Below are 20806 nucleotides of genomic sequence, written 5' to 3'. Positions count from 1 at the left end.
TACGTCCGTAATCATGGTGACGAAGGCTATCTGTCATCCACTACACAGTAATTGATTCTTTGGAGATCTTCAGTTAGAAGCAGTGCTTTTATACTTGATTAATTTTTAATAATGGTACGTATAGCAGTGTTCTGGGGGCTCAGCTCTGCGTCACACCAACGCAACGATCCGCAGGTCCATGTGCTCAACGATTCGAACCTACCAGGTAAATGACTTCAGCTAGTAGAAAGAACCGTCAATAGACTACTGGCCACTATTGTCCGAATGCGTGTGCTTCGGGCGCTCCTGCCCATGTCCAACGGGAAGCCCATATGCTCCGTGGACGGCAGCAGCAACACAGAAAGAGCTATCAAGTCCTCCATACCTACCACAATTGAATTGATGGCCATGCCGCGTGCGAGTACTTGGCAGGTGGTGACATCATCGTAGTCAGTTATCCAGCTGGCGCCAGCCTGCTAGAACAATGCAGTCGGTTCAATATAGGAGCACCGGTAGCACACTGCTGAGGAGCAAAATGTTGTTTGGATAAGATAGTGATGTTCGCGGGCACGGTTGATCGCAATCAATCAATCAGTCGACAAGTTCTAAAGTACGTACTCCCTCGCAAGGGCGAATGTGGGGTCGAATACTCCGGACGAGTTTACCCACTGTCCAACTTGAACACGCGGCGAGCATGCGCCGACCAGCCGGTCCTCGAAATGTCAGACGTGCACCGGCTCCACTCCTGTTAGAACCGAGTACGGAGCAGCATTGTAAGCATGTCCACGGAGTACGTAGTATTATTTCTACTGCTAAATTACCATCTTACTTCTACGTACCAGAGTGACTGCCCTATGTCTACGAGTCTAAGCGAATGCCACCTTGCGGACTGTTGCCTTTGCGATACGTGTTCAGCAGATGTTGAACTGGACAGAGCGGCCAGGATAGCATTGGACTCATAACAGCCCTATTAATAGCCGCCAAGGCCTGTGTTGAACTGATACGAGGGATCTCGCGCAGGGTGGTATAATACGCCGCAAGACGAAATCGTCTCGATCGTGGCCGACTAACAGTTACTTGCGTAGTAATTACTTAGTACGCCAAGGAACAAGAACGACCGCCCTTCTTACCCCCGCGTTGGCACTACGTAAGGTACTTTGACGTCGTAGTCGTAGAAAGCGTAAGGTAAGACAAGGCGGTCAAGGACTAGTTACGCTGCCTCTTCGTGTTCTAAACTTTGCTCACGTTGGCAATCTCACTTTCAGAGAGCAAGCAGGCTCTTGGATAATATACTACGTAATAGACACACAATGAAAGCAGCAGCCATAGACGATGTATGTACCTATTGAAACCGGGATTCCGGTCGAGCCTAAACAATACAACGTGACGGCCGCATACCGCATAGCGCAAACAGTAGGTAAGGTATGATAAACTTCGGCAGCCCAAGCAGGGAAGAATAATAAACTTTACCAGTCCAGTGTTCCCTGCCACGCCGACTAGCTTCTGCCTCAGGTGCTCCGGTTCCCAATTATTACTGACCCGTGGCCTTCCAGCCTTTGCTGATTGCAATTTGCACAATGCTGTCACAGCAGCGATCGGCATCTGGCCAGTTTTGAGTCGGCCCTTGATGAGCATTCGTGCGGGTGGCCGATTAGCTGGTTCCACTAGCATTGCAATCAGAAACCCTGGCTGGCCCTTCCATGCGTTGTCAATCTCGCGGACTGAGTCACCCAGCTTCTTTCCCCTGGACAGGGACTCTAGACACACCCCCCCTCTGCGCCAGCAGGCGTAACCCACTTGTACTGCTGGGAGACCCCAGCTTGCACTGCACTTGTCCGACTTTCCCTGCCCTTGAGAGCAGGCTTGTCGCTGACACCGGTGGACTTGGCACTGGCAGCGCCTTCCCAGCTCCATTTCGAGCTCTGTCGCTGCTCAGCTCAAGGCACGCACCCCTTGCCCTTCGAGGGGACTGGAGAAAAAAAAGTCGGCCTGGCGCCCAACGACATCTATCCAAAAGAACTCAGGTACTCCGTACTTTTAGCACACACGCCCACCCACCACCACCACCCACCATTTCACCTCCAGTCCCCTCGACCTCAAACCCCTTCGCCCAAAGACATCTACTATTCGCTCGCTGTTACTTTGCCTTTTGTTCTCTCCCAACGACATTCCTCTTTTCTAGCGACGGTACACATTGTCATCGACCAACACGCGCCTGACGCTACTTGTTGCCTTTACGCTGGCCCCCATACCCTCCTCCCAACTTGCCGCCAAACCGAAACTCCATCCTCACTTAACTTTGAAGACCTTCAAGCCGAACGTCCACTTTTGCGCGCAACGACCGTTTGTGATAGTCGCACAATTACCGAGTTTCCACAAGTCACCAAACCGAACGAGCGACATTCGAGCCACCCATTGGTCACCTGCAGGTTCTGCGCAACGATCCTGTCCGTGCCTTTCAAACCCGACCGACGTAGTAGTACGTACATGAGTAGGCACAACACTCTCCCGAGGTCCAGAGATTTCGAACAATCCTATACCGCATTTCAATCAGCTGCCTGCTTGGCTACAAAACACACACGACGCTCTCTGCCTCGCCCTTGACCGTACCCCAGCTTTGCCTCATCCTGGGGACGCAATACCGTATATAGCGACTTGCATACCTCTCCACTGCCTGCTGCCACCGCACCAGTATCTCCCACCGCTACAACATTCGGCGAGCTCTCAAATCAGCAGCTTGCAACCCACGCCAGATCTGCACATCCCGCTCACTGCGCAGCTTGCGTATCTCGCGTGCGGCCCGCTCGACAACGTTTCTCCTGCAGATAACCAACCACTTGCATCCAGGACTACACCCCTCCTGATTCTGGTTGGTTTTGTGCCTCTCTGCTCGCCTGACTCCTGGCACGCACCCCTCCATCCGCATTTTTGTTGCGCAAAGTCATCATTCGTTGAGGGAAGACTCGGCACATCCACCACAACCCTGGTGCGACCTCGTAACCCCTGTCTCTGGAGGTTGTCTGCCTGTTTATCTCGCTCATCAGCGACGGCCACGTTTATGGTCACCTGCGCCGGTTACTGAGCCTCTCCTTCGTCCAGTCCCCCGCACGCACAGGCACAGGCTTAACAACCACTAGAGCGGCCCGTCCCATCATGTATGCTTTCAGTTGCCGAGACTCATAAAGGCCGACCCAGCTCACACCGGTGTCCTGCGCTCTCTTCTCGCTCACTGCGACCAACCGATCAGCCTTCAACATGTCTGGCAACTCGAGTCGGCCTCATTCACAGCAAACATTGGAGCACGCCATGTTCATGTCACACAGCCATACCAAGCTTCTTAGACCAAGCACCGCCCAGACAAGTCTTGAAACGCAGCCGTCAAATTCAATACCTCTTTCGGCAACCAGCGGTTCTTCCCTTGCCTCCAACTCCCAGCACGGCTCGCCCGTCATGTCACCAGACACAGCCATCATGACGACAAACTCATCCATACAAGCCTCGCCGGAGCCCATGCGAGCTCTCGACGATGATATTTGTCCACCCAACTTTCAACTACCGGAATCGATTGTGTCTCGCCGAGCCAGCTCCAGTTCGCTCAGACAGAGCCTCATGAACAATGCCAGCACCATCCCCGAAACTCCAGAGGTTATGGCTCTACCCAACCCTCCCAACCCAAAAACGAGCCTCATGCGTCGCATTTCGAGCCGGGCGTCGCGCGGACTGGCTCCGAAAAGACGGCCCTCCTCAGCCGCACCCACAAGCCGTGACACAAGTGTCGGCCCATTGCTTCGCCGGCGAAGCGACAGTAACACCACCGCGCCCCCCGACTTTCCCGCCATGGGCTTTGACTCGGAGTCAGACTACGATGAGGATATTCGCCACTTCAGGTCAATAACCAGACGAGATACCTCCGTGCGCAGTACTTCAGTCGGCAGTCCGGCCGAGTCGATCATGGAAGAGCTATCCGGCAGCAGCATGGCTGGCCCGACTGTGCCCTACACTCTCCAATGCGGAACACCAGTCTGCAAGTTCTCCAGCAAGAAGGAGAAGAGACGGAAATATGCATCCCTTGTCTACGACCACGATTCTAGCAAGCTCACGTGGGACAAGAAACGGCCCAACAAGTTCATTCACTTGGATGATATTCAGGCCGTACGCAGCGGATCCGATGTGCAACAGGATGCCAACGACTTGCACATCACAGATATCTCGAGATTATTCGCCATCAAGTACAGTATAGCCGGCAGGGCAGAGAAGTTGGTATACTTCCAAACCGATCGGCCGGACCTTTGCCAGACCTGGGTCAAATTCTTGGATGACATGCTCAACCATCGACAGGATCTCATGTCATCCCTCATGTCCTTCACACCTGAAGCCATAAAACAGTATTGGAAGTCTGAAATGGCGCGACAATTCGGCGATCAACCCCGGTCGGCGGGAACAGAAGAGTTGGACATGGCCGGTGTGAAGCGCGTGTGCCAAATGCTGCACATCAACAGTTCAGAGTCTATACTCAAGTCTGCCTTCTTCCAATCCGACATCCGAGGGCAAGAACGACTGAACTACAAAGAGTTCATGGCATTCGTGCGTCACTTGAATGTGCGCCCCGAGATCGGTCGTATCATGCGATCCTTCGCTGCTCAGCCAGAAGAGGGGTTGACCTTGGAGGAATTCCTTGTCTTCCTTCGCGATGAACAGGGAGAAGATATTGCCGCTCGACGCCAGCCCTGGGAGAAAGAGTTTTACCGCCTCGTCAGGGCAGCTCGTACAAACGTGGATGGCATCGACAAGGGACAGAGCGACACCAATCTCATGATGAACCAGGCCGCCTTCACAGGATATCTCACAGCGAGGCACAACGGCCCTCTAGCCGAGGAGCCTCAGCAATACACCTTGGATCGGCCCATGAACGAATACTTCATTTCAAGCTCACACAACACCTACTTGACCGGTCGTCAGATCGCGGGCATGTCCAGTGTGGAACCCTTCATCGAGGCCCTGATCAGCGGATGCCGTTGCGTGGAGATTGACTGTTGGGATGGTCCGTATGGGCAACCTATCGTTACCCATGGTAGGACCTATACATCGGCCATCAGTCTGAAGGAAACCCTGGTTACCATCAACAAATACGCCTTTGTCAAGACCCTGTTCCCACTCTGGATCTCTCTCGAGGTTCGCTGCAAGGAAGAGCAACAGCGCGTGATGCCTACACTCATGCGCGAAGTGTTCGGTGCACGCCTTGTCGAAGAAACCCTCGATGGCAACTACTCCGTACTACCATCGCCCTCACAGCTTTTGGAGCGTATCCTCATCAAGGTTAAGAAGGCAAAGGAACTTCCAGGCGCTGCGAACGGAGGACGACGTCGCGGGAACAGCTTAACCTCACCCATGATCAGGCCCACCATCCCCGATGCCGCGCTGATGCCTACGTCCCAATCGCTTCCGCAGAGTCCGATGCTCACACCCATGTTGGCATCACGCAGGATTCCGAGCAAGAATCGCGTCAACACCATTGCCGAGGGAAGGGTTTCCGACATGGTGGGCGATGAGGGCGCCGATATCGAAAGTGGTAGTGACGCTGGCTCCTATGAGTCTGAAAACGCCACTACTGTCAAGGCTTTGGGCGATCTCGGGGTCTACTGCGCTGGTGTGAAGTTCAACGGGTTCGACTCCCCGGGAGCGAAGGAATTCAACCACATCTTCTCTTTCCAAGAAGGAACCCTTGCCAAGAACATCCGCTCCAAGGAGATGAAGATGGCCTTGGACATTCACAACATGCGGTATCTGATGAGGGTCTACCCATCCCCATCTCGTGTCTTGTCCAGCAACTTTGACCCGCTCTGGGCCTGGCGTCGCGGTGTGCAGATGGCTGCCCTGAACTGGCAGACAAACGATGTCGCGCTTCAACTCAACCGCGCCATGTTCGAAGGCGGGACCGACTCTTCTGGCTACGTTCTCAAGCCTGCCAAGCTACGCAATATCCAGGTGATTCCGTACAATAAGGACATTGCCGAAGGCAAGAAAGAGCGATCTATCGTCTCGTTCAGCATTGACGTGCTCTCTGCGCAGCAGTTGATGCGCCCCGCATCACTGCCTGCCAACCGAGAGATGCACCCCTATGTCGAGGTTGAGGTCTTCAACGGCCATGGCAGCAGTGAAGGCGAGGGCGAGCAAGAAGACGCCATCGCCAGCCGCAACCCCGAAAGGCAGCAGACTGACATTGTCTATGGCAATGGCTTCAATCCGTTCTTTCGCAGCGCCCCGATGACCTGGACACTGAAGACCAAGCATCCAGAACTTGTTTTCGTCAAGTTTACCGTCAAGCTGTCGCCGAATGGCGAGACGTATAGCTCCAACACCAACGGCAAAGATGCCATTGGGATCGCCTCGTGGACGGCTAAGCTTCAGAACCTGAGGCCGGGCTACCGTACGCTTCCGCTCGAGAACGATAAGGGCAAACAGTACCTCTTCTCCTCGTTGTTTTGCAAAATCCACATCGACCCCATCGAGAAGGCTATGGTGGACGTGCCTGCTGACAAGCACGAGAGAAGCAAGCTGAAAAGCCTCGGAACCAAGGTCTTTGGGCGGATGGCTGCAAGCCCTCGTGCCACAATGGACAAGGGCAGTGTGGAGAAGAGGAGTTCCGAGAGTGCTCAGTAGGAACGATATCTCTGCTCAGCGCATCATCCACCGCCTCGGGCGTCCAGGGCTCGTGGTCACGGCGCATCCCCCGTCCTTCGGGACACATCCCGCCTTTCCAGTGGCTTGGTTTCGCTACCATCACGGTCCCGGCGACCGACCAACGAAGATGGTACGCCTTGACCAGTCACTGATGTACTTGTCACTACCTTTGGCGTGATTTTCTATTTGTTTCATTTGTTGGCGCTTGGGTATGTGGGAACTTGCGCGAGAATACCCTTCCTTCTGGTCGAGAAACGACGAGCGTGATTTTTGCAATTTTGGGAAATACTTCGACATCGACAAAATCCTACACAGCATAGCATCGGAACTCGAATTGGGGGCGAATCAAAGCCACACGACGTGGACTCCAGCATGGAGCTTGGGGGCAGCACCTCCTTGATTCTTCCCTCCCGCCCGAGGGCTTTCTTTTTTCCTTGTTTATCTATAGAAGCATTGTGTTTACTCCACCATTGGTGTCATTGGGCTGCATACTGGAAATCAGGAGGTCTGATGCAATACAATATCCCCTGTGGCTCACGCCGCGAAGACTGCATTCCTCCGAGCTGGGCCTTGGATGGCAGAGGGCACGGTTGGATACCGCCCTTTATGATTGATGACAATACAAGAACTATAATCACAATTGAAACCTATTGATTCGACCCCCGTCTCGTGACTCTTGAATTAATAGATCTCCTGTGCCTCGACTCGACCACTTTGAGACAGAAGCAAATGCGGTCTGACGCGTCGTCCAAGGAAATGACGTACTATCTATCTGTCACTGTCGATCATCCTTGCGAGTGCATCTGCCTCAGAGGCTCAGGCCACACCCCCGACAAGAGCCAGCGCGTAGCGGCAGATGCCAGAGACCGTGTGAGCACTGAGAAGGGAGGATGGCATGCTGATCAGGCCCCTTGAAGCGATGGAGGAAAAGGGGGGTGGAGACTCAGCTCAACTTACCGTGCAGTGGATTGTGGGGAGGAGACGATCGCGTTGATGGGGGCGTATGTACTGAGTACTCTTCCAGTCTTGGGCACATTGCGAGGCAGAATCCATCCGTCTGGGTAGAATGAATCACATTTGTAATGAATGCTACGTGAAGGACGTCACAGTCATATATTACATCTATCTCCACCACTACTATGCCACCCTAAAACGAAACAAGAACGCCTGAGGGCCCTGTTTCGACCCATGCCAGAAAATTGAACGGAAAGAGACGCGCTTTCGGAACATGTATATATGTGTGTGTAGTAACAAAACATCCGACACTGACATTGCGCTCGGCCATCAGTCTACCCCGTCATCCTGATAGCGAGGACTGGATGAGCCTGTGCCTCGCCCGCTGCCGTGACTGTGCTGCTTGCGCAACATGCCACTCGCGCCGCCACGGCCCCAGCCACCGTTAGTGACCACGTTCATAGCGCGGCGCTCGGCTTCGTCCCTGTCCAGACTTTCATCAAACTGCTCGTCTTCCCTGTCAATCTCGTCGAGTTCGTCCTCGATGGACCGTCCGCGCGGACTGAGTCGTCGGAGCGGTACGTCTTCGGGCTGTGGTCCATCTGCGTACAGGTTCGGATCGCGCCCTAGGATGCGGTCGGCCTTGCTGGGCGTGCGTCGGAGTCCTTCGCGGGGCGAGGGACTATTGTACCTGTCCCCGGGGAAATGCCTTCCTGCACCAGACGCGTGGACCCGGGTGATCATGGGCGGTTCCTCCACGGCTTGGCCAAAGTCACCGCCCCAGCCAGCACTGACCTCGCGGGCGCGTTGCTGTTCGCGTTCGGCGCGAAGACGTTCTCGTGCCTCCAGCCAACGAGGGCTAGGCTCCCAAGCCCAGCCGTCCCCGGTAGTATTACAAACGGGGACCAGCCACAGCCATGGGTCGTGCCCAAATAGGTGCTGTAGGTTACGTCTCCAACCGAGATCGAACGCATTCGGTAGCTTGGACGAATCTTGCTCGTCGAGGTATTCGTCGTAGCGTTTCCTCGACTGCTCCGCCTCCCTCTCGGCGTAGCTCATGTGCACAGGCCGAGCGCCATCCAGATTCGGACCAGCACGAGGCAGCTCCATCGTGCGGCGCTCCTCGCCCTCTTCGGGCCTCGTCACGCCCGGGACGGCGTTGGCGTGAAAGTCCACAATCTGCTGCGCCGCGCGCGGGACGTTGTTGGCGGGATCGTGGGCCTGGTGAAAGGTCTTGCGCAGGGGCGACAGGTAGCGCGTCTTCTCGAGACATTCAATGGTCGTCTGCCCGCGCGAGGCCAGGTGAATGTGCCAAGCGGTAAAGGCCCCGACGACAATCGCAATGATGCCGCTCATGACCGCCAGCATGATAAAGTTGACGGGCAACAGTGTGTCCATGTAGCGAGTGTTGTTGAAGATCTCCACCCACGTCCACCATCCGCTGACAGCGAAGCAGTAGAAGCAGAAGACCGTGGTGTAGATGAGGAACAGCAGGAAGGCCTTGTGGTTCTTCAAGCCGATGCACGTCGCGAGCCAGGGGCAGTGGTGGTCCATCTTGAGCACGCAGCGTCGGCATGTCGAGCAGTGATGCGCGCGGTCGGGCTTGCGGGCCTGACACTTCTTGCAGAAGCGGTATTCGCCATTCGACTTGACGGTGAAGGAGGTCGCATTGTTCTGGTTGCTTTGGTTCATGGGCAGGACGCTGTAGCCGTCGTCGTTTGTCGTCGAGCCGGGATTCGTGAAGACGGCGGTGGTATAGGACCAGTTGAGCATAGCCCATAGGAGAACGCCAATGATGGACGACGTGGTGCCTGCAAAGTGTCAGGGTGGATGGGAATCTTGACGATTGGGATGCGACGGCCATGTTACCTATCCAAGCACTCCTAGTTTCTGAAGCACCTATTTGTACGATGACCCATGCTGCCCAGCTGGTCAACCCGTAGACAAAGCCCAAAGGCATGTATTTGGCAGTGGTGCAACATGCTCGCTCGACTCGTCGGGCCCAGCGGCGAACCATCATGTTGTGAGGTTATATCGGCAGTGTGAGCATGACCTGGGCGACGATCCGGTCGTGAAGTTTCCGCAGTATTGTACGATCAGGCCGAAAAGAACGAACGTTTCAGTGGTCGATCCGCGATGTCCACGCAGTCGGAATGAGAGCACGCGCCGAACCCTGATCCCGTAATTAAAGTCCAAAGAACCAGAGGCTGGAGCCTGGCCCTTAATAAATCTGATCGTTGGGTGGTACGTATCCCAAAGTGGCTTAGGTCAAGACTCCAGTCATCAGGGGCCGTCGGCGGACCAGCGCCAAGTGTCAGCTCAGCGGGACTTTCTACTGGTCAGTGCCGTGAAACGCGACACGGATGTGGGGCTCGGGGGTCCGTGTCCTCCTGTCGCTCGGACGGTCCACGGATCACTCCTTGACTCCATGTCAATATCACGAAGTGAACGCATATTCGTTCTGTAGGTATTCGTGATGAATTCTGGTTGAACTAGTCTAGTCATTGAATCTCCAACGGATAGTATAGAAGCAGGAATCACGACCTGAATCCTTCGACGCCTCTTGCCCAGTCCCATTCCATGCCTGTCAGTCTAAGCTCGGCTCGACTATGCGCAATCGCGTGCAGCCTAGAGTCCAGCAGTAGCTAATGCGCCATCATGTGCTCAGCATGGAGCCTGGGAGTCGAGCCGCTCACCAGTAGCTGTCATCCCCAGGTTCGGGTACTTGGACGGCTTTCTTCTCGCTCTTTCTCGTGCCGCCATACGTCTCGTGGGCGGACTTGGACGTGTGGTACATTGGAGTTCCATCGTCGTGCAGATCGTCGTCGACATCGATGATACCGCCAGTCAGCTGGTCTAGGTAGGCGCCATAGTCTTTGGTGTAGCGCATGTGACATTTCGTGCTGTTGGACTCGCAATGCGCCGTCATGGAGGTAACGGACTTGAACTTGCGATTGCATGCAGGGCACGCGTAGACCACATCTCCGTGGGCTGGGCCTTTGAGATGCCCGATGAGAGCCCATTTGGTCTTGAACGACTTTCTGTTTCATGTAAGTGTCTTTTCAATCATTGCTAACGTGTATAATCGGGACTTACACGCATTGCTTTGGGCAGATCCACGCTTCCGAGTACGGACACAGATACTTGCTCACATCGAAGTCTTGGTGGCTCGGGTGATGGATATCTTGAGACTCGTATTGTTGACGCGCATGAAGCTTGGACAGGGCTGCAATTTGCTGAGGAGATGGCTTTTGTGGTGGCGCAGCGTCTGGGAACAAGTCCTTCTTGACTGTCCATGGTGCTGGCTTGTTCTGCTCTTCAAACAACTTCTGTTCAAACCAGCAACGGGCATTTGGCCGCTGACTGCTGGAATCAGACGACAAAGGGGCCTCGGAATTGTGAGTTTCTCTTTCACCCAAGGCGGACTCTTTGTTACCCTCGTCAAAAGGCTTCTTCTCGATGTCGCAGGATTCACGAGGTCGTATGTTCTCCTTCTGTCGCGCATCACCCGCAATGGGCGGCGTAGCGTCGCCTTTAGGTTTTGGCAACGATGGAAAATCAGCAGTGTCAATTTCATCGTTCTCCGGAAACTTGGGTGGTTCGCTACTGGTCAAGTCTGGATCGCGGACCACCCATGAACCAACCACGGATGGTACCTTGGTAGATGCTGGCATGTACAAGTTGCTGAACGCACCCTTGACGGGGCCCTTTGCCAGTTTCTTCAGGTCGTCCATAGCCTTTGCTTTTTCGATGCGCGCATCTTCTATCTCGCTCGCCGTGATTCGAATGCACTCGCCGGATTCAATGTGTGCCATCAAGGCCGACACACGTCCGAAGGGACCATGGCCGCAACCCGGACACTGTAGGACCTGCTCCTGCGGGTGTTTCTATGCCATGTCAGTTATGTTCTTCCTTCTCAAGCCCCAAAAGTTCAAACATTTCGCATGTGGTAGCTTTCGCCATCGAGGGTTTGGAAATCCTGGCCACAAATCTTGCAATGAATATGGTTTTCTGGGTTCTTGTCTCGCTTCTCGGCCTTGTGTTCCATCAACTTCTCATGCGTAGCAAATAGGACATTGCAGACAGTGCAGATGTGCTGGCCGTAGCCTTGTTGCTTCTTTCGGTTGAAACGCGGCATCTTCGTCTTAGGGAAGAATGTAAGAAGTGTGAGTAAAGCAGAAGGGCAATGTGATTTAGAGGTGTGAAAGAGTAGTAGGTAAGTAAGTAGTAAGTTGGAAGAATGAGCTAGAAAGATCTCCAAGTACCTGATAAAAAACAAGGTTGACTCAGAGGGCCTGTCTGATATCGGTTGTTTTGAGGCCATCGGGCGAGGAAGGTGCTGAAGAGAAGGAGTTTATAACCACCTCATGTTAGGCTCCGCGGGCCTCACAATGGAGGAATCAAGTAGGAGCCTAGATGATGATGACTCAAACTGCCTGGACTGCTTCAGAGGCAATCCCAACATCAGATGAGTTAATCAAGATCGCCTCGGAGAGGTGCGAATCTTCGTCCGCAAGCGCAGTTGCTTCTGGTTCTCCCTGCGCGCTTGAGTCCTATGGGAAGCAAGGCGTGTTCGGAAACTCGATCTTGCCTTTGTCACGCCTCAGTATCTCGACATTTGCGTACGAAGAAGGGTGAAAGATATCAGATGCCATAGTCATGTGCAACCTGTCAGAAACCTTCCATAATAACCCTCCAACTCCTCGCTTCGCAGTCCATATGCATTACATTGGGACTTCCGGGTACTCGTAGCTCCTCTCCTGCTCCCCAAGTCCCGGAACATCGACGATATATGTGTTTCGTCTCTCATGCTCGATGCCATGTTGTGCGTTTGCCTCACGGTGGCCTTGATCGTTCTCCTCTTCGTCGGCTTCGTCCTCATTATCCGTATTCCCAGGCAAGTATCCGACAAAGTCGAAAGTCCCGTTCGCAGCTTCGTCGTCGTAATCTGCATCATCATCATCATCCTCTTCATCCACATCCATGTTCATGTCCCCCTCTGCTTCGTCATCGTCGTCATCGTCGTCGTCATCGGCCTCCCCAACCTCCGTGTAGGCTCCTGATGCCGTCACCCCGCCCCCTGTATCAGAGTCATGGGGTTTCTGGGAGACCTTGACCTTGGTTGAATAGCCAGCATGCCTGGACTTCTTGTTCGAGGTTGACACTGAGCCCCTCAACTCCACGAGCTCTTCGTGGGTCAGGTCTAGATGGGGCAACGGAATCGAAGCAGTTCCCTGCACTGCTCTCGTAGGCGTAGCGTCGCCCGTGTCCAACGTTGCCACAAAGTGTTGCCTCGTCAATGTGCGGTCGAAGCGGATTGCTATTAGCCTTGTTTTCATGATGGCTTTGACTTTTGCCCACGCGCCTCCCTGATAGAAGCCACTGTCTTCATCCCGAGGCTCCCGGATGGGAGCGTTGTCCAGCACCTCCCTGATAATGGGGTCAGTGATGTCGCAAACCTGCCAGACTTTGCCATCCAAGTGGTACGTCTCTCCGTCAAATATGTGGCTTTTGGACAGATCAGGCTTGAAGGTATTGTCTGTGGCACCTTGCTTCCCCCTTATGGAATACCACGCCTCATACTGATACGCCTGCTTGTGCTGGGGCAGGAGTTTGAACATGACAGTTTGGTATTCTCTGTACTTCGGGTCGGTCCTCGGATCTATGCCATAAGGCACAACGCAGTCCCTCCAGGGACCACCCTTGAATTGATAGGCGACGTAGTTGAGGTAGATCTTGAGCTCGTTCCAGCCTCGCAGTTTGTCACCGAGGTGGTTCATTAGCGATCTACGAGTCCAGATAGGTCGTTCCGCAAAGGCGGCTTCTAGCTCAGCCAGGACCATGACCGTCCTAGCATCCGTCATATCAGGAGGATGGCGGGGACCGGTGGGAGCCGGCGCTTCAGCGCCAATGAAATGGCCAATGTGCTTGACAGCCGTGGCGTTGAATGTCTGCCCATCCTCTGTCATGCGTACGTATGGGTTCTGCGCGTAGAAGTAGTTGAACGGGATGCCCAAGTGCGTGAAGCTCGGTGGCGGAAGAACATCGACGTTGGGCGGTTGATCAGCGCCGGGCTTGAATTCGAACTTCTTCATGTCCTCGACTACACAAATCAGACAGGCGACCACAGAAGCGAAAGGATGCAACTCACCGTCTCCAGGGTACACCTGTTCAACGTATCGCCTGGCGAAATCGGACCGCTTTGCAACGTTCCACTGGAAGTCCGCTAAGCTTCTGAACCGATGAGAATGCTTCACCATGCCCACTGCCTCGATGCCGTAGCTTTCGAGGTTGTCAATGAGTTTACGCCTCAGCACTTTGGGTTCGTCCAGGCGCGCTTTCGAACAGACGTCCTCATCCCCTGCGGTTTCCGACTCAGTCGGTTGGCCTTCCCAAGGCCCGTCAAACCCTCTCTTCCTTTTCCTGCCCGTTCGCCGGGGGACTGTGATTTTGAGGACAACATTATGGGTCCTGGCATTATGTGACATGACAGGTCGGCAGAGAGCGCTCTCTGGATTCAGATACAAGGGCACGGAGTGTGTCTGAGAATCTAGCAGCTGGTCTACAGTCAGCTGGGTCAAGGTAGTCAGTTAAGCAAGTAGGGCTTCACATTAGACAAGTCTGGCCGTCGCCCAAACGCCCGGATGGCACGGTCGACATTCTGAACATTCGCCGGTAACTCGACGGCGGCCAAGTTCCGCCGCGGGATCACGAAACGTGGCGCCCCAAAATTGGCATCTCCATACTCGTCCTCGGCCACCTCGTCGTCGTTCTGTGGTGAGCTGTGATTGCTTCTTTGGCGATCGATATCCATTCTGCGTTGGCCTCAATGGGCGTATCGATTCAGTTGAGACATGAATCGCGCAGAGAAATTCAAGCTTTTTGGAACCCTAGCTCGCAATGTTCCGTGACAATGATAAAAATTCGGTGATGTAGTCGTTTCGTAGTACACAGTGATGCAAGATTCGCCGAGCACGCGAATGAAGGCTTGGCAGTGTTTACAGCGACACTGTGCGGAAACAACCTTGCGTACCACGCAATTCAGACTGCGAAGTTGAGAACAATGCGTCCCGAGCACAGACGATTAGCTGAACGACGACAAACGTGACGTTCATTAAGAAAAGGATTGCTGCAGCAAGTAGCTCCCAGCTGTTATTAAGCCTCGCTCCGAGCGACAGCTTTCGCTGATTGCAAGATCAGCCATTCAGTCTAGGGTGGGCAGAAGCGCTTCCAGTTTTCGCGATACGCTCGCCTTCCTCGGCTGATCGAAAGACGAGCATCACAGATCAGTAATGAGAAATGAACAGGAAAGACATAATTATGCCATCGCGAAAGCCGCCCCTTGGCACCATTGTCTTTACTGCCAGACAATCTTCATAAAATGGGCTCTCATGAGTGACCATATGATGCAGGAACAGGGAAATTCTTCAGGGGCTGGGCACAGTCACACACACTGTGTGTCCATGATGGTGCAGTGACGGAGTTTCCAGAGTTGCACCTGTGACATGCCATGCGCAACAAATCACTCGACATCGCAATTCTAACTGGACGCAGACTCACAGCGAGCCCATGCTCACAGCAGTATTCGGTAGTCTAAGCTATGTATAAAAGATAAGACTATGCCTTCTGTGCTGTCTTGGGCATAGCAAAGCGCACAGTGACAATATGCACATAGGTGTCTTAGCGTGCCTTAGCCGGGGGTACTATAGTGCCGCCAATCGACCAGTGCAGTGCTGCAATAGTCGCTCGAGCCACTGTAATAACGCCGGCTCGGTCAGCCAGCCAGCATCCGCCTGATACGGCAGCTTTGGATCCCCTCTCCGGTCCTGCCACCTCGAGGCTTGTGAGCAGCTCCTGGTCCAGTCTTGTTTCGTTTCGTGACCTCCAGGCAGTTTTCGCAACTGGAGCCGCACTGTATGCTTCACGACTAGCTCGCGACCGAACAGTGACCTTCTGGTATCTTCGTCCTCGATACCAATACCTGCGTTCTCAAGCTCAGAAGCTTTCAGTACACCAGGTGCAACATCGATCAGCCGAAGCACCAGAGACCCGACGCGACCCCTGCCCGGTCCTCCACACAATCTCGCGGAGCTGTGTGGGCGTTGGAACCCCAGAGCCTGAGCCTGAGCCTGAGCCCGAGCCCGCCTCCCAATCGCCCGCCTAGCCTGCTTGGCCACTCACTCGTCGACGTGATCCATCTTCCCAAACTCAGCCCCCTCAACAGCAACGTGCTGTCGACGATTGACTTTCTTATCGATTCCTCACATCGTGAACGATACTTGCTACCGACCGACGCAACGCGACGAAATCTTCAACCCTCTTGCGAGGGCGCTTGCGCTCGCAATTCCACCTCCCGACATCGAATCGGTGCTACCTACACCTCCTCATCCCGCCCCACCGCGCCGCCTCGAATCGTCACCCAGCTTGACCCCCAAGCGCGCTCCTAGCTGCAGTTACACTCTACAAGGTCCTCACCGGCTGGGATATGCTTCAGTCTGACAAAATGAAGCGCTTCAGTCAACGTGTGGTGAGTCTTCCCGTCGCTTACCAAAGGTTCTCCTCAATGTTGACCGTCCGCATAGCTGTCGCGCGGCAAGGACCCTAGCAAATCATCCAAGAAGAATAAGGATTCCAAAGACGGCACGGCGTCCCCATCTTCACGCGACAGCAACAATCAATCTCCGAATCTGACGCCCTCCTCCTCGAGCTCGAATCTTACCGACAGCCGCAACAAGAACGCGCCCGGAGGTGCCGCGGGCGCGGGAGGGGACCACGCTGCTGGTCAGCCTTCCAACTTGTCCAACATAGTCCAGTCGGGGAGCGTGGCGGATCGCTTTGGTCCATCTGGCGGTGCCAACAGCCCTAATGGTGGCAGCGCAAACTCGAGGACGCCCCCGTCCGTGGTTGTCAGTCAAACGCCCGGGGTAAGTCTCCTTTCGCAATAGCAGCGGGATCAAGAACAACAGGCATTGACCAAGAACAGCACGTTCCTCCGCCAGGTGCTGCAGAGACCATGCCAACAGATCTTGCCCCGCCTAAGGCAGGCCAGAAATCAATGCTGCTACACCGAGGCATCGACAACCGCGATGCGATTCCTGAGGGTCTACGAACGCCGAAACGACAGCATTCGTCTCGCTTCGACATCTCCGCCCATCGCGAACTCGAGAAGCTACCAGGATTCCATGAGGTGCCGCCCAACCGCCGTCAAGAGCTGTTCATGCAAAAGATCGATCAGTGCAACGTCATCTTTGACTTTAACGATGCCAGTGGTGATATGAAGTCGAAAGAGATCAAACGCCTGGCGCTTCACGAGCTTCTCGACTATGTCGCCAACAACAGACAGGTCATCACAGAGCCCATGTACCCTCGAGTCGTGGACATGTTCTCCAAGAATTTGTTCCGACCCATTCCGCCGCCGATCAACCCCCAAGGCGAAGCTTTCGACCCTGAAGAGGACGAGCCTGTGCTCGAAGTCGCGTGGCCGCACATCCAGGTTGTCTATGAGTTCTTCCTGCGGTTCATCGAAAGCCAGGACTTCAACACCAACATTGCGAAAGCCTACATCGATCACAGCTTCGTGTTGCAGCTGCTGGAGCTTTTCGATTCGGAGGATCCCCGCGAACGCGATTTCCTCAAGACGACGCTTCATCGCATATACGGAAAGTTCCTCAACTTGAGGTCCTTTATCCGTCGCTCGATCAACAACGTATTCTTCCAGTTCACGTACGAAACAGAGAGGTTCAATGGCATCGCCGAGCTCCTGGAGATACTCGGCTCCATCATCAACGGTTTCGCACTGCCACTCAAGGAGGAGCACAAGATCTTCCTAACCCGGGTTCTGCTTCCATTGCACAAGCCCAAGAGTTTGAGCATGTATCACCCGCAACTGGCGTATTGCATCGTCCAGTTCCTGGAGAAAGATGCATCTCTAACCGAAGATGTGAGTAGCCGCTCTTGCAAATTAGCTTTGTACGTCTCACTGATGTGTCTAGGTCGTTCTGGGTCTTCTGCGCTATTGGCCCAAGGTGAACAGTACCAAGGAAGTTATGTACTTGAACGAGGTCGAAGACATCTTCGAAGTCATGGACCCGGCCGAATTTGCCAAAGTGCAAGAGCCGCTGTTCCACCAGCTCGCCAAATCCGTTGCCAGTCCTCACTTCCAAGTCGCTGAGCGTGCTCTGTACTTTTGGAACAATGAGTACTTCTGCAACCTGGTCAGCGATAACGTAGAGATCATTCTCCCCATCATGTTCGCGCCTCTCTACGAGAACTCGAAGGGACACTGGAATAGGTCAGTCCTATCACCGATTCTGCGCGTGCACGACCAGGCTAACCCGCAATAACAGAACAATCCATGGCATGGTATATAATGCCATGAAACTTTTCATGGAGATCAACCCCCAGTTGTTCGACGACTGCTCGCATGAGTACACCGAGCAGCAGAACAGCGCTGCTGCTCGGGAAGCCATGCGTGAGCGCAAATGGGCCGCTTTGGCCGAGAGGGCCGAGCAACAGAGAGAGATCAACGGCACCGGTCGCGCGCAAGGCGGGAACCTGGACCGAGTGGACGAAGTCGACCCTGCAGCCGAAGAGAACCAGAAGCGTCTCGACTCACTCAACCTCCAGGATAATCCGGGGCGCCGCCCAGCGCACGAGCGACAGGGCTCGGCAGCATCGGCCGGGAGCCGATGATAGAGGCGAGGCGACGTTGAACACGCAAAGGGAAAAGAAGGAAAGCCGAGGCGGACAAGGACAAGAAGACTTGCGCCACTGCCTCTGCATCGTTGGTCATTTTACTGGCGTTTTGAGGAAAGCACACTGTACACCTTGGGTGGATCGTCGCGTATTGTGGAATTGCCAAAGGGACCTGTCCTGCCACAGGTGAGGTGGCTGGCGATGACGGGGAGGGTGGACGGGCATAGACGACTCACGAAAAAGCATATCGTTCGTGCGGCACGTCTTGGCGGTTTTTGGGCTTGGCTAGGGGGCCTGGGGTCCATCCCTTTGGCCGATCGTATTATTACTTCTCCCACCTGTTCTTTTGTTGCGCACCACGAGTCTATACGAGGATTCAATAGATAGGTCAAGTCCGCCCTTTGTGCGTATAATGTGATCTAGACCACTACCATAACAACTTTCTTTCTCCGATAAATTCTCCTTCCATTGCTTCTTACTCAAAGTCATCCCCTGCCCCGTCCTCTGCCCCAGGAGCCGCCCCCCCTGCCATAGCCGCGACCCTGCCCAGGATGCTGCCAATGGTGTCGGTCTTGATGACCTCTCTGTCCATAGCCGCCCTGATAGTAGTGGCTTTGAGGGTCATTTTGCAGCTGGGGTGGCGGCGGAGGAGGCGGACCACCGCTCCACGCGCTTGGTGCCATCATATTCGGAGGAATCATCATTCCAGGCATCCAGCCGCCTGGCGTCGCGTTCGGCGAAGGTGCAGGAGGCGGCCACGGTCCATTCCAGCCCGGGGGGCGAGGTGGTGGAGGAAGGTTTCCCGATGGGAGCCCCATCTGATTCAACGGCGGGGGCGGAGGGGGCGCTTGTTGATGCTGCTGTGATCTGGGTGGAGGGGGAGGAACCTGTGAACCTAGGCGAGATCTTCCGGGCGAGCGAGAACGTGATCGGGAGGGAGACCGGCTGTACGGTCGGCGAAGATAGGGGCTGCGGGATCTACTACGACCCGACGAGCTTCCGCGTCGGCCTCTGTTACCATCATATAAGCTAGATCTCGACCGGCCTCGGGGTGACGGGCTCCTTGAGTCGGGGGAACGTCTGCGACGCTTGAAGGCTGGTGTCCCTGACAGGCTTCGTGACAGATCACGCGAGTCGCTACTGGACAGTGACCTGGACCGACCTCGATGCTTGCCGTTTCTAGCGGTCTTCTGCCTTTCCTTCATCTTCTCACAGAAGGTCCGAGACCAGCCGTAGTATGTTCTGCCACCAATCACATCTCCAGTGACCTCGTCAAGGTAGACCTGCTCACCAAGTTCGTTGATTTGGCCGTAAGGCTCCTCATCAGCTTTGCGCTCTTTGGAGAATAGAAGCTCGACATCGCGGAGAAGGTCCTTAACAGCAGTCACAAGCTTGGGGTCGGCGGGGCCCGGCGCGAGCTGTATTGGTTTGATGAGGTCGGGGAGCATCGGTCGCGTCGAATTCGGTGTGATGTGCGGTAGCCATGTTGCCGCTGGTAGATCATACCATGGCGTGGACGGGTCGCCGTGGTATGAGGGTAACGTGTACGGCGCTTCCTTGGAGATTCTTAGCGACGAGGTGACGCTTTGCGCCTCTGCGGCAGGGACTGCGGTCGAAGGATCACTCGCGGCGGCTTTGCGTAGAGTAGCCAAGTGAGCTGCGCTGACGTAGGCTTTGTTTTCCCATATGTCCAAGAGCAAAGAAAGCTTCTTCATATGCTTAGGACAGTCCTTGAACTCCGCGACGGTCGCAACCAGAACTGGCAGATGCGCCTCGAGCGCGTCCCCAAAGGAAGCATCCCCCAGGTTGGTCTTGACATGGTGCAATACGTCGTTGATCACATAAAGAAGATGCAGCCTCCTCCTGCGTACGCTTGGCTTCTCCTTGTTGTCCAGGCTCCTGCTCAATGCGACGAGGTATCTCCCCAACGCGGCGCTTCTGTTCTTTGATGGCACGACATTGGCGACGATCCAAGCTTTGCAATTCTGTTCGAAAGCCACAAAGGCGAAAAGTTTAGTGCAATCTGCGCAAGCGATAGGGGCCGCAAACTACACGTGTGTGGTGCAGTTTTGGCGATTGAGGCAAACCTGGACGTTTGGACGCGAGCACTTGGTGACGGCCGAGCCAAGGAGTGTGAAGAGATCGTCAACAGTCGTTCGGGGCAGCGAAGTCGGGTCGGCCTTGAAGAGGGAGGCGGCGAGGGCGGCTTTGGAAATACCCAGCTCTTGCGCCATGCTGACGTTGACAGAAGGAAAAGAAGAGGGCAAAACGAGGGTGATGATCAGGGAAGAAAGTGAAGCTAGCCTCGTAGATCCCGCCTGCCCAACTTGGCCGCACTGCTGGACCCCACCTGGAACTCAATTGGTTCACCTAATAAAATAATGGTAAGGGACACTGATAAATCTACGGAGGACGAGTTCAAAAGTTATGCGTTGCCAAGAAACTAGCCATAGTTGGCGTCTAGCCCGAAGTAGCCCCCCGGGAAGTTTATCACCAA

The 20806-nt window shown here is 54.7% G+C and overlaps 5 protein-coding genes across 5 annotated transcripts; 2 read left to right on the top strand and 3 right to left on the bottom strand.

The window, feature by feature from the left end:
• The first annotated feature begins 3070 nt into the window (after window positions 1–3070).
• On the top strand, window positions 3071–6836 carry F5Z01DRAFT_378175 (phosphoinositide-specific phospholipase C). The gene has a single exon (XM_046259401.1). The coding sequence runs from the start codon at window positions 3235–3237 to the stop codon at window positions 6637–6639; it is 3405 nt and encodes a 1134-aa protein (XP_046114169.1). The 5' UTR covers window positions 3071–3234; the 3' UTR covers window positions 6640–6836.
• Window positions 6837–7698: 862 nt separating this feature from the next.
• F5Z01DRAFT_666591 (DHHC palmitoyltransferase-domain-containing protein) lies at window positions 7699–9845 on the bottom strand. Its single transcript, XM_046264240.1, has 2 exons — window positions 9484–9845; window positions 7699–9425 (listed from the first exon to the last, which is right to left on the bottom strand). Exons 1-2 carry the CDS (start codon window positions 9632–9634, stop codon window positions 7945–7947), a joined length of 1632 nt encoding a protein of 543 aa, XP_046114168.1. The 5' UTR covers window positions 9635–9845; the 3' UTR covers window positions 7699–7944.
• A 461-nt stretch (window positions 9846–10306) lies between these two features.
• On the bottom strand, window positions 10307–14428 carry F5Z01DRAFT_629812 (RNA polymerase III transcription factor IIIC subunit-domain-containing protein; the record flags this gene model as incomplete). Its single annotated transcript, XM_046261686.1, has 7 exons — window positions 10307–10655; window positions 10711–10882; window positions 11051–11501; window positions 11552–11731; window positions 12402–13717; window positions 13766–14171; window positions 14225–14428. The coding sequence occupies 7 exons, from the start codon at window positions 14426–14428 to the stop codon at window positions 10307–10309; spliced, it is 3078 nt and encodes a 1025-aa protein (XP_046114167.1).
• Window positions 14429–15822: 1394 nt separating this feature from the next.
• F5Z01DRAFT_378085 (phosphatase 2A regulatory B subunit-domain-containing protein) lies at window positions 15823–18357 on the top strand. Its single transcript, XM_046259400.1, has 5 exons — window positions 15823–16141; window positions 16197–16538; window positions 16598–17554; window positions 17607–17905; window positions 17961–18357. The coding sequence occupies exons 1-5, from the start codon at window positions 16100–16102 to the stop codon at window positions 18304–18306; spliced, it is 1986 nt and encodes a 661-aa protein (XP_046114166.1). The 5' UTR covers window positions 15823–16099; the 3' UTR covers window positions 18307–18357.
• A 289-nt stretch (window positions 18358–18646) lies between these two features.
• On the bottom strand, window positions 18647–20698 carry F5Z01DRAFT_378056 (uncharacterized protein). The gene is made up of 2 exons (XM_046259399.1): window positions 20397–20698; window positions 18647–20294 (listed from the first exon to the last, which is right to left on the bottom strand). Exons 1-2 carry the CDS (start codon window positions 20541–20543, stop codon window positions 18795–18797), a joined length of 1647 nt encoding a protein of 548 aa, XP_046114165.1. The 5' UTR covers window positions 20544–20698; the 3' UTR covers window positions 18647–18794.
• Window positions 20699–20806: the final 108 nt, after the last annotated feature.

This window comes from Emericellopsis atlantica (assembly GCF_019669845.1).
Source record: "Emericellopsis atlantica unplaced genomic scaffold F5Z01scaffold_39, whole genome shotgun sequence".
Lineage (NCBI taxonomy): Eukaryota > Fungi > Ascomycota > Sordariomycetes > Hypocreales > Bionectriaceae > Emericellopsis > Emericellopsis atlantica.
This window is presented reverse-complemented; position numbering and strand designations above follow the sequence as displayed.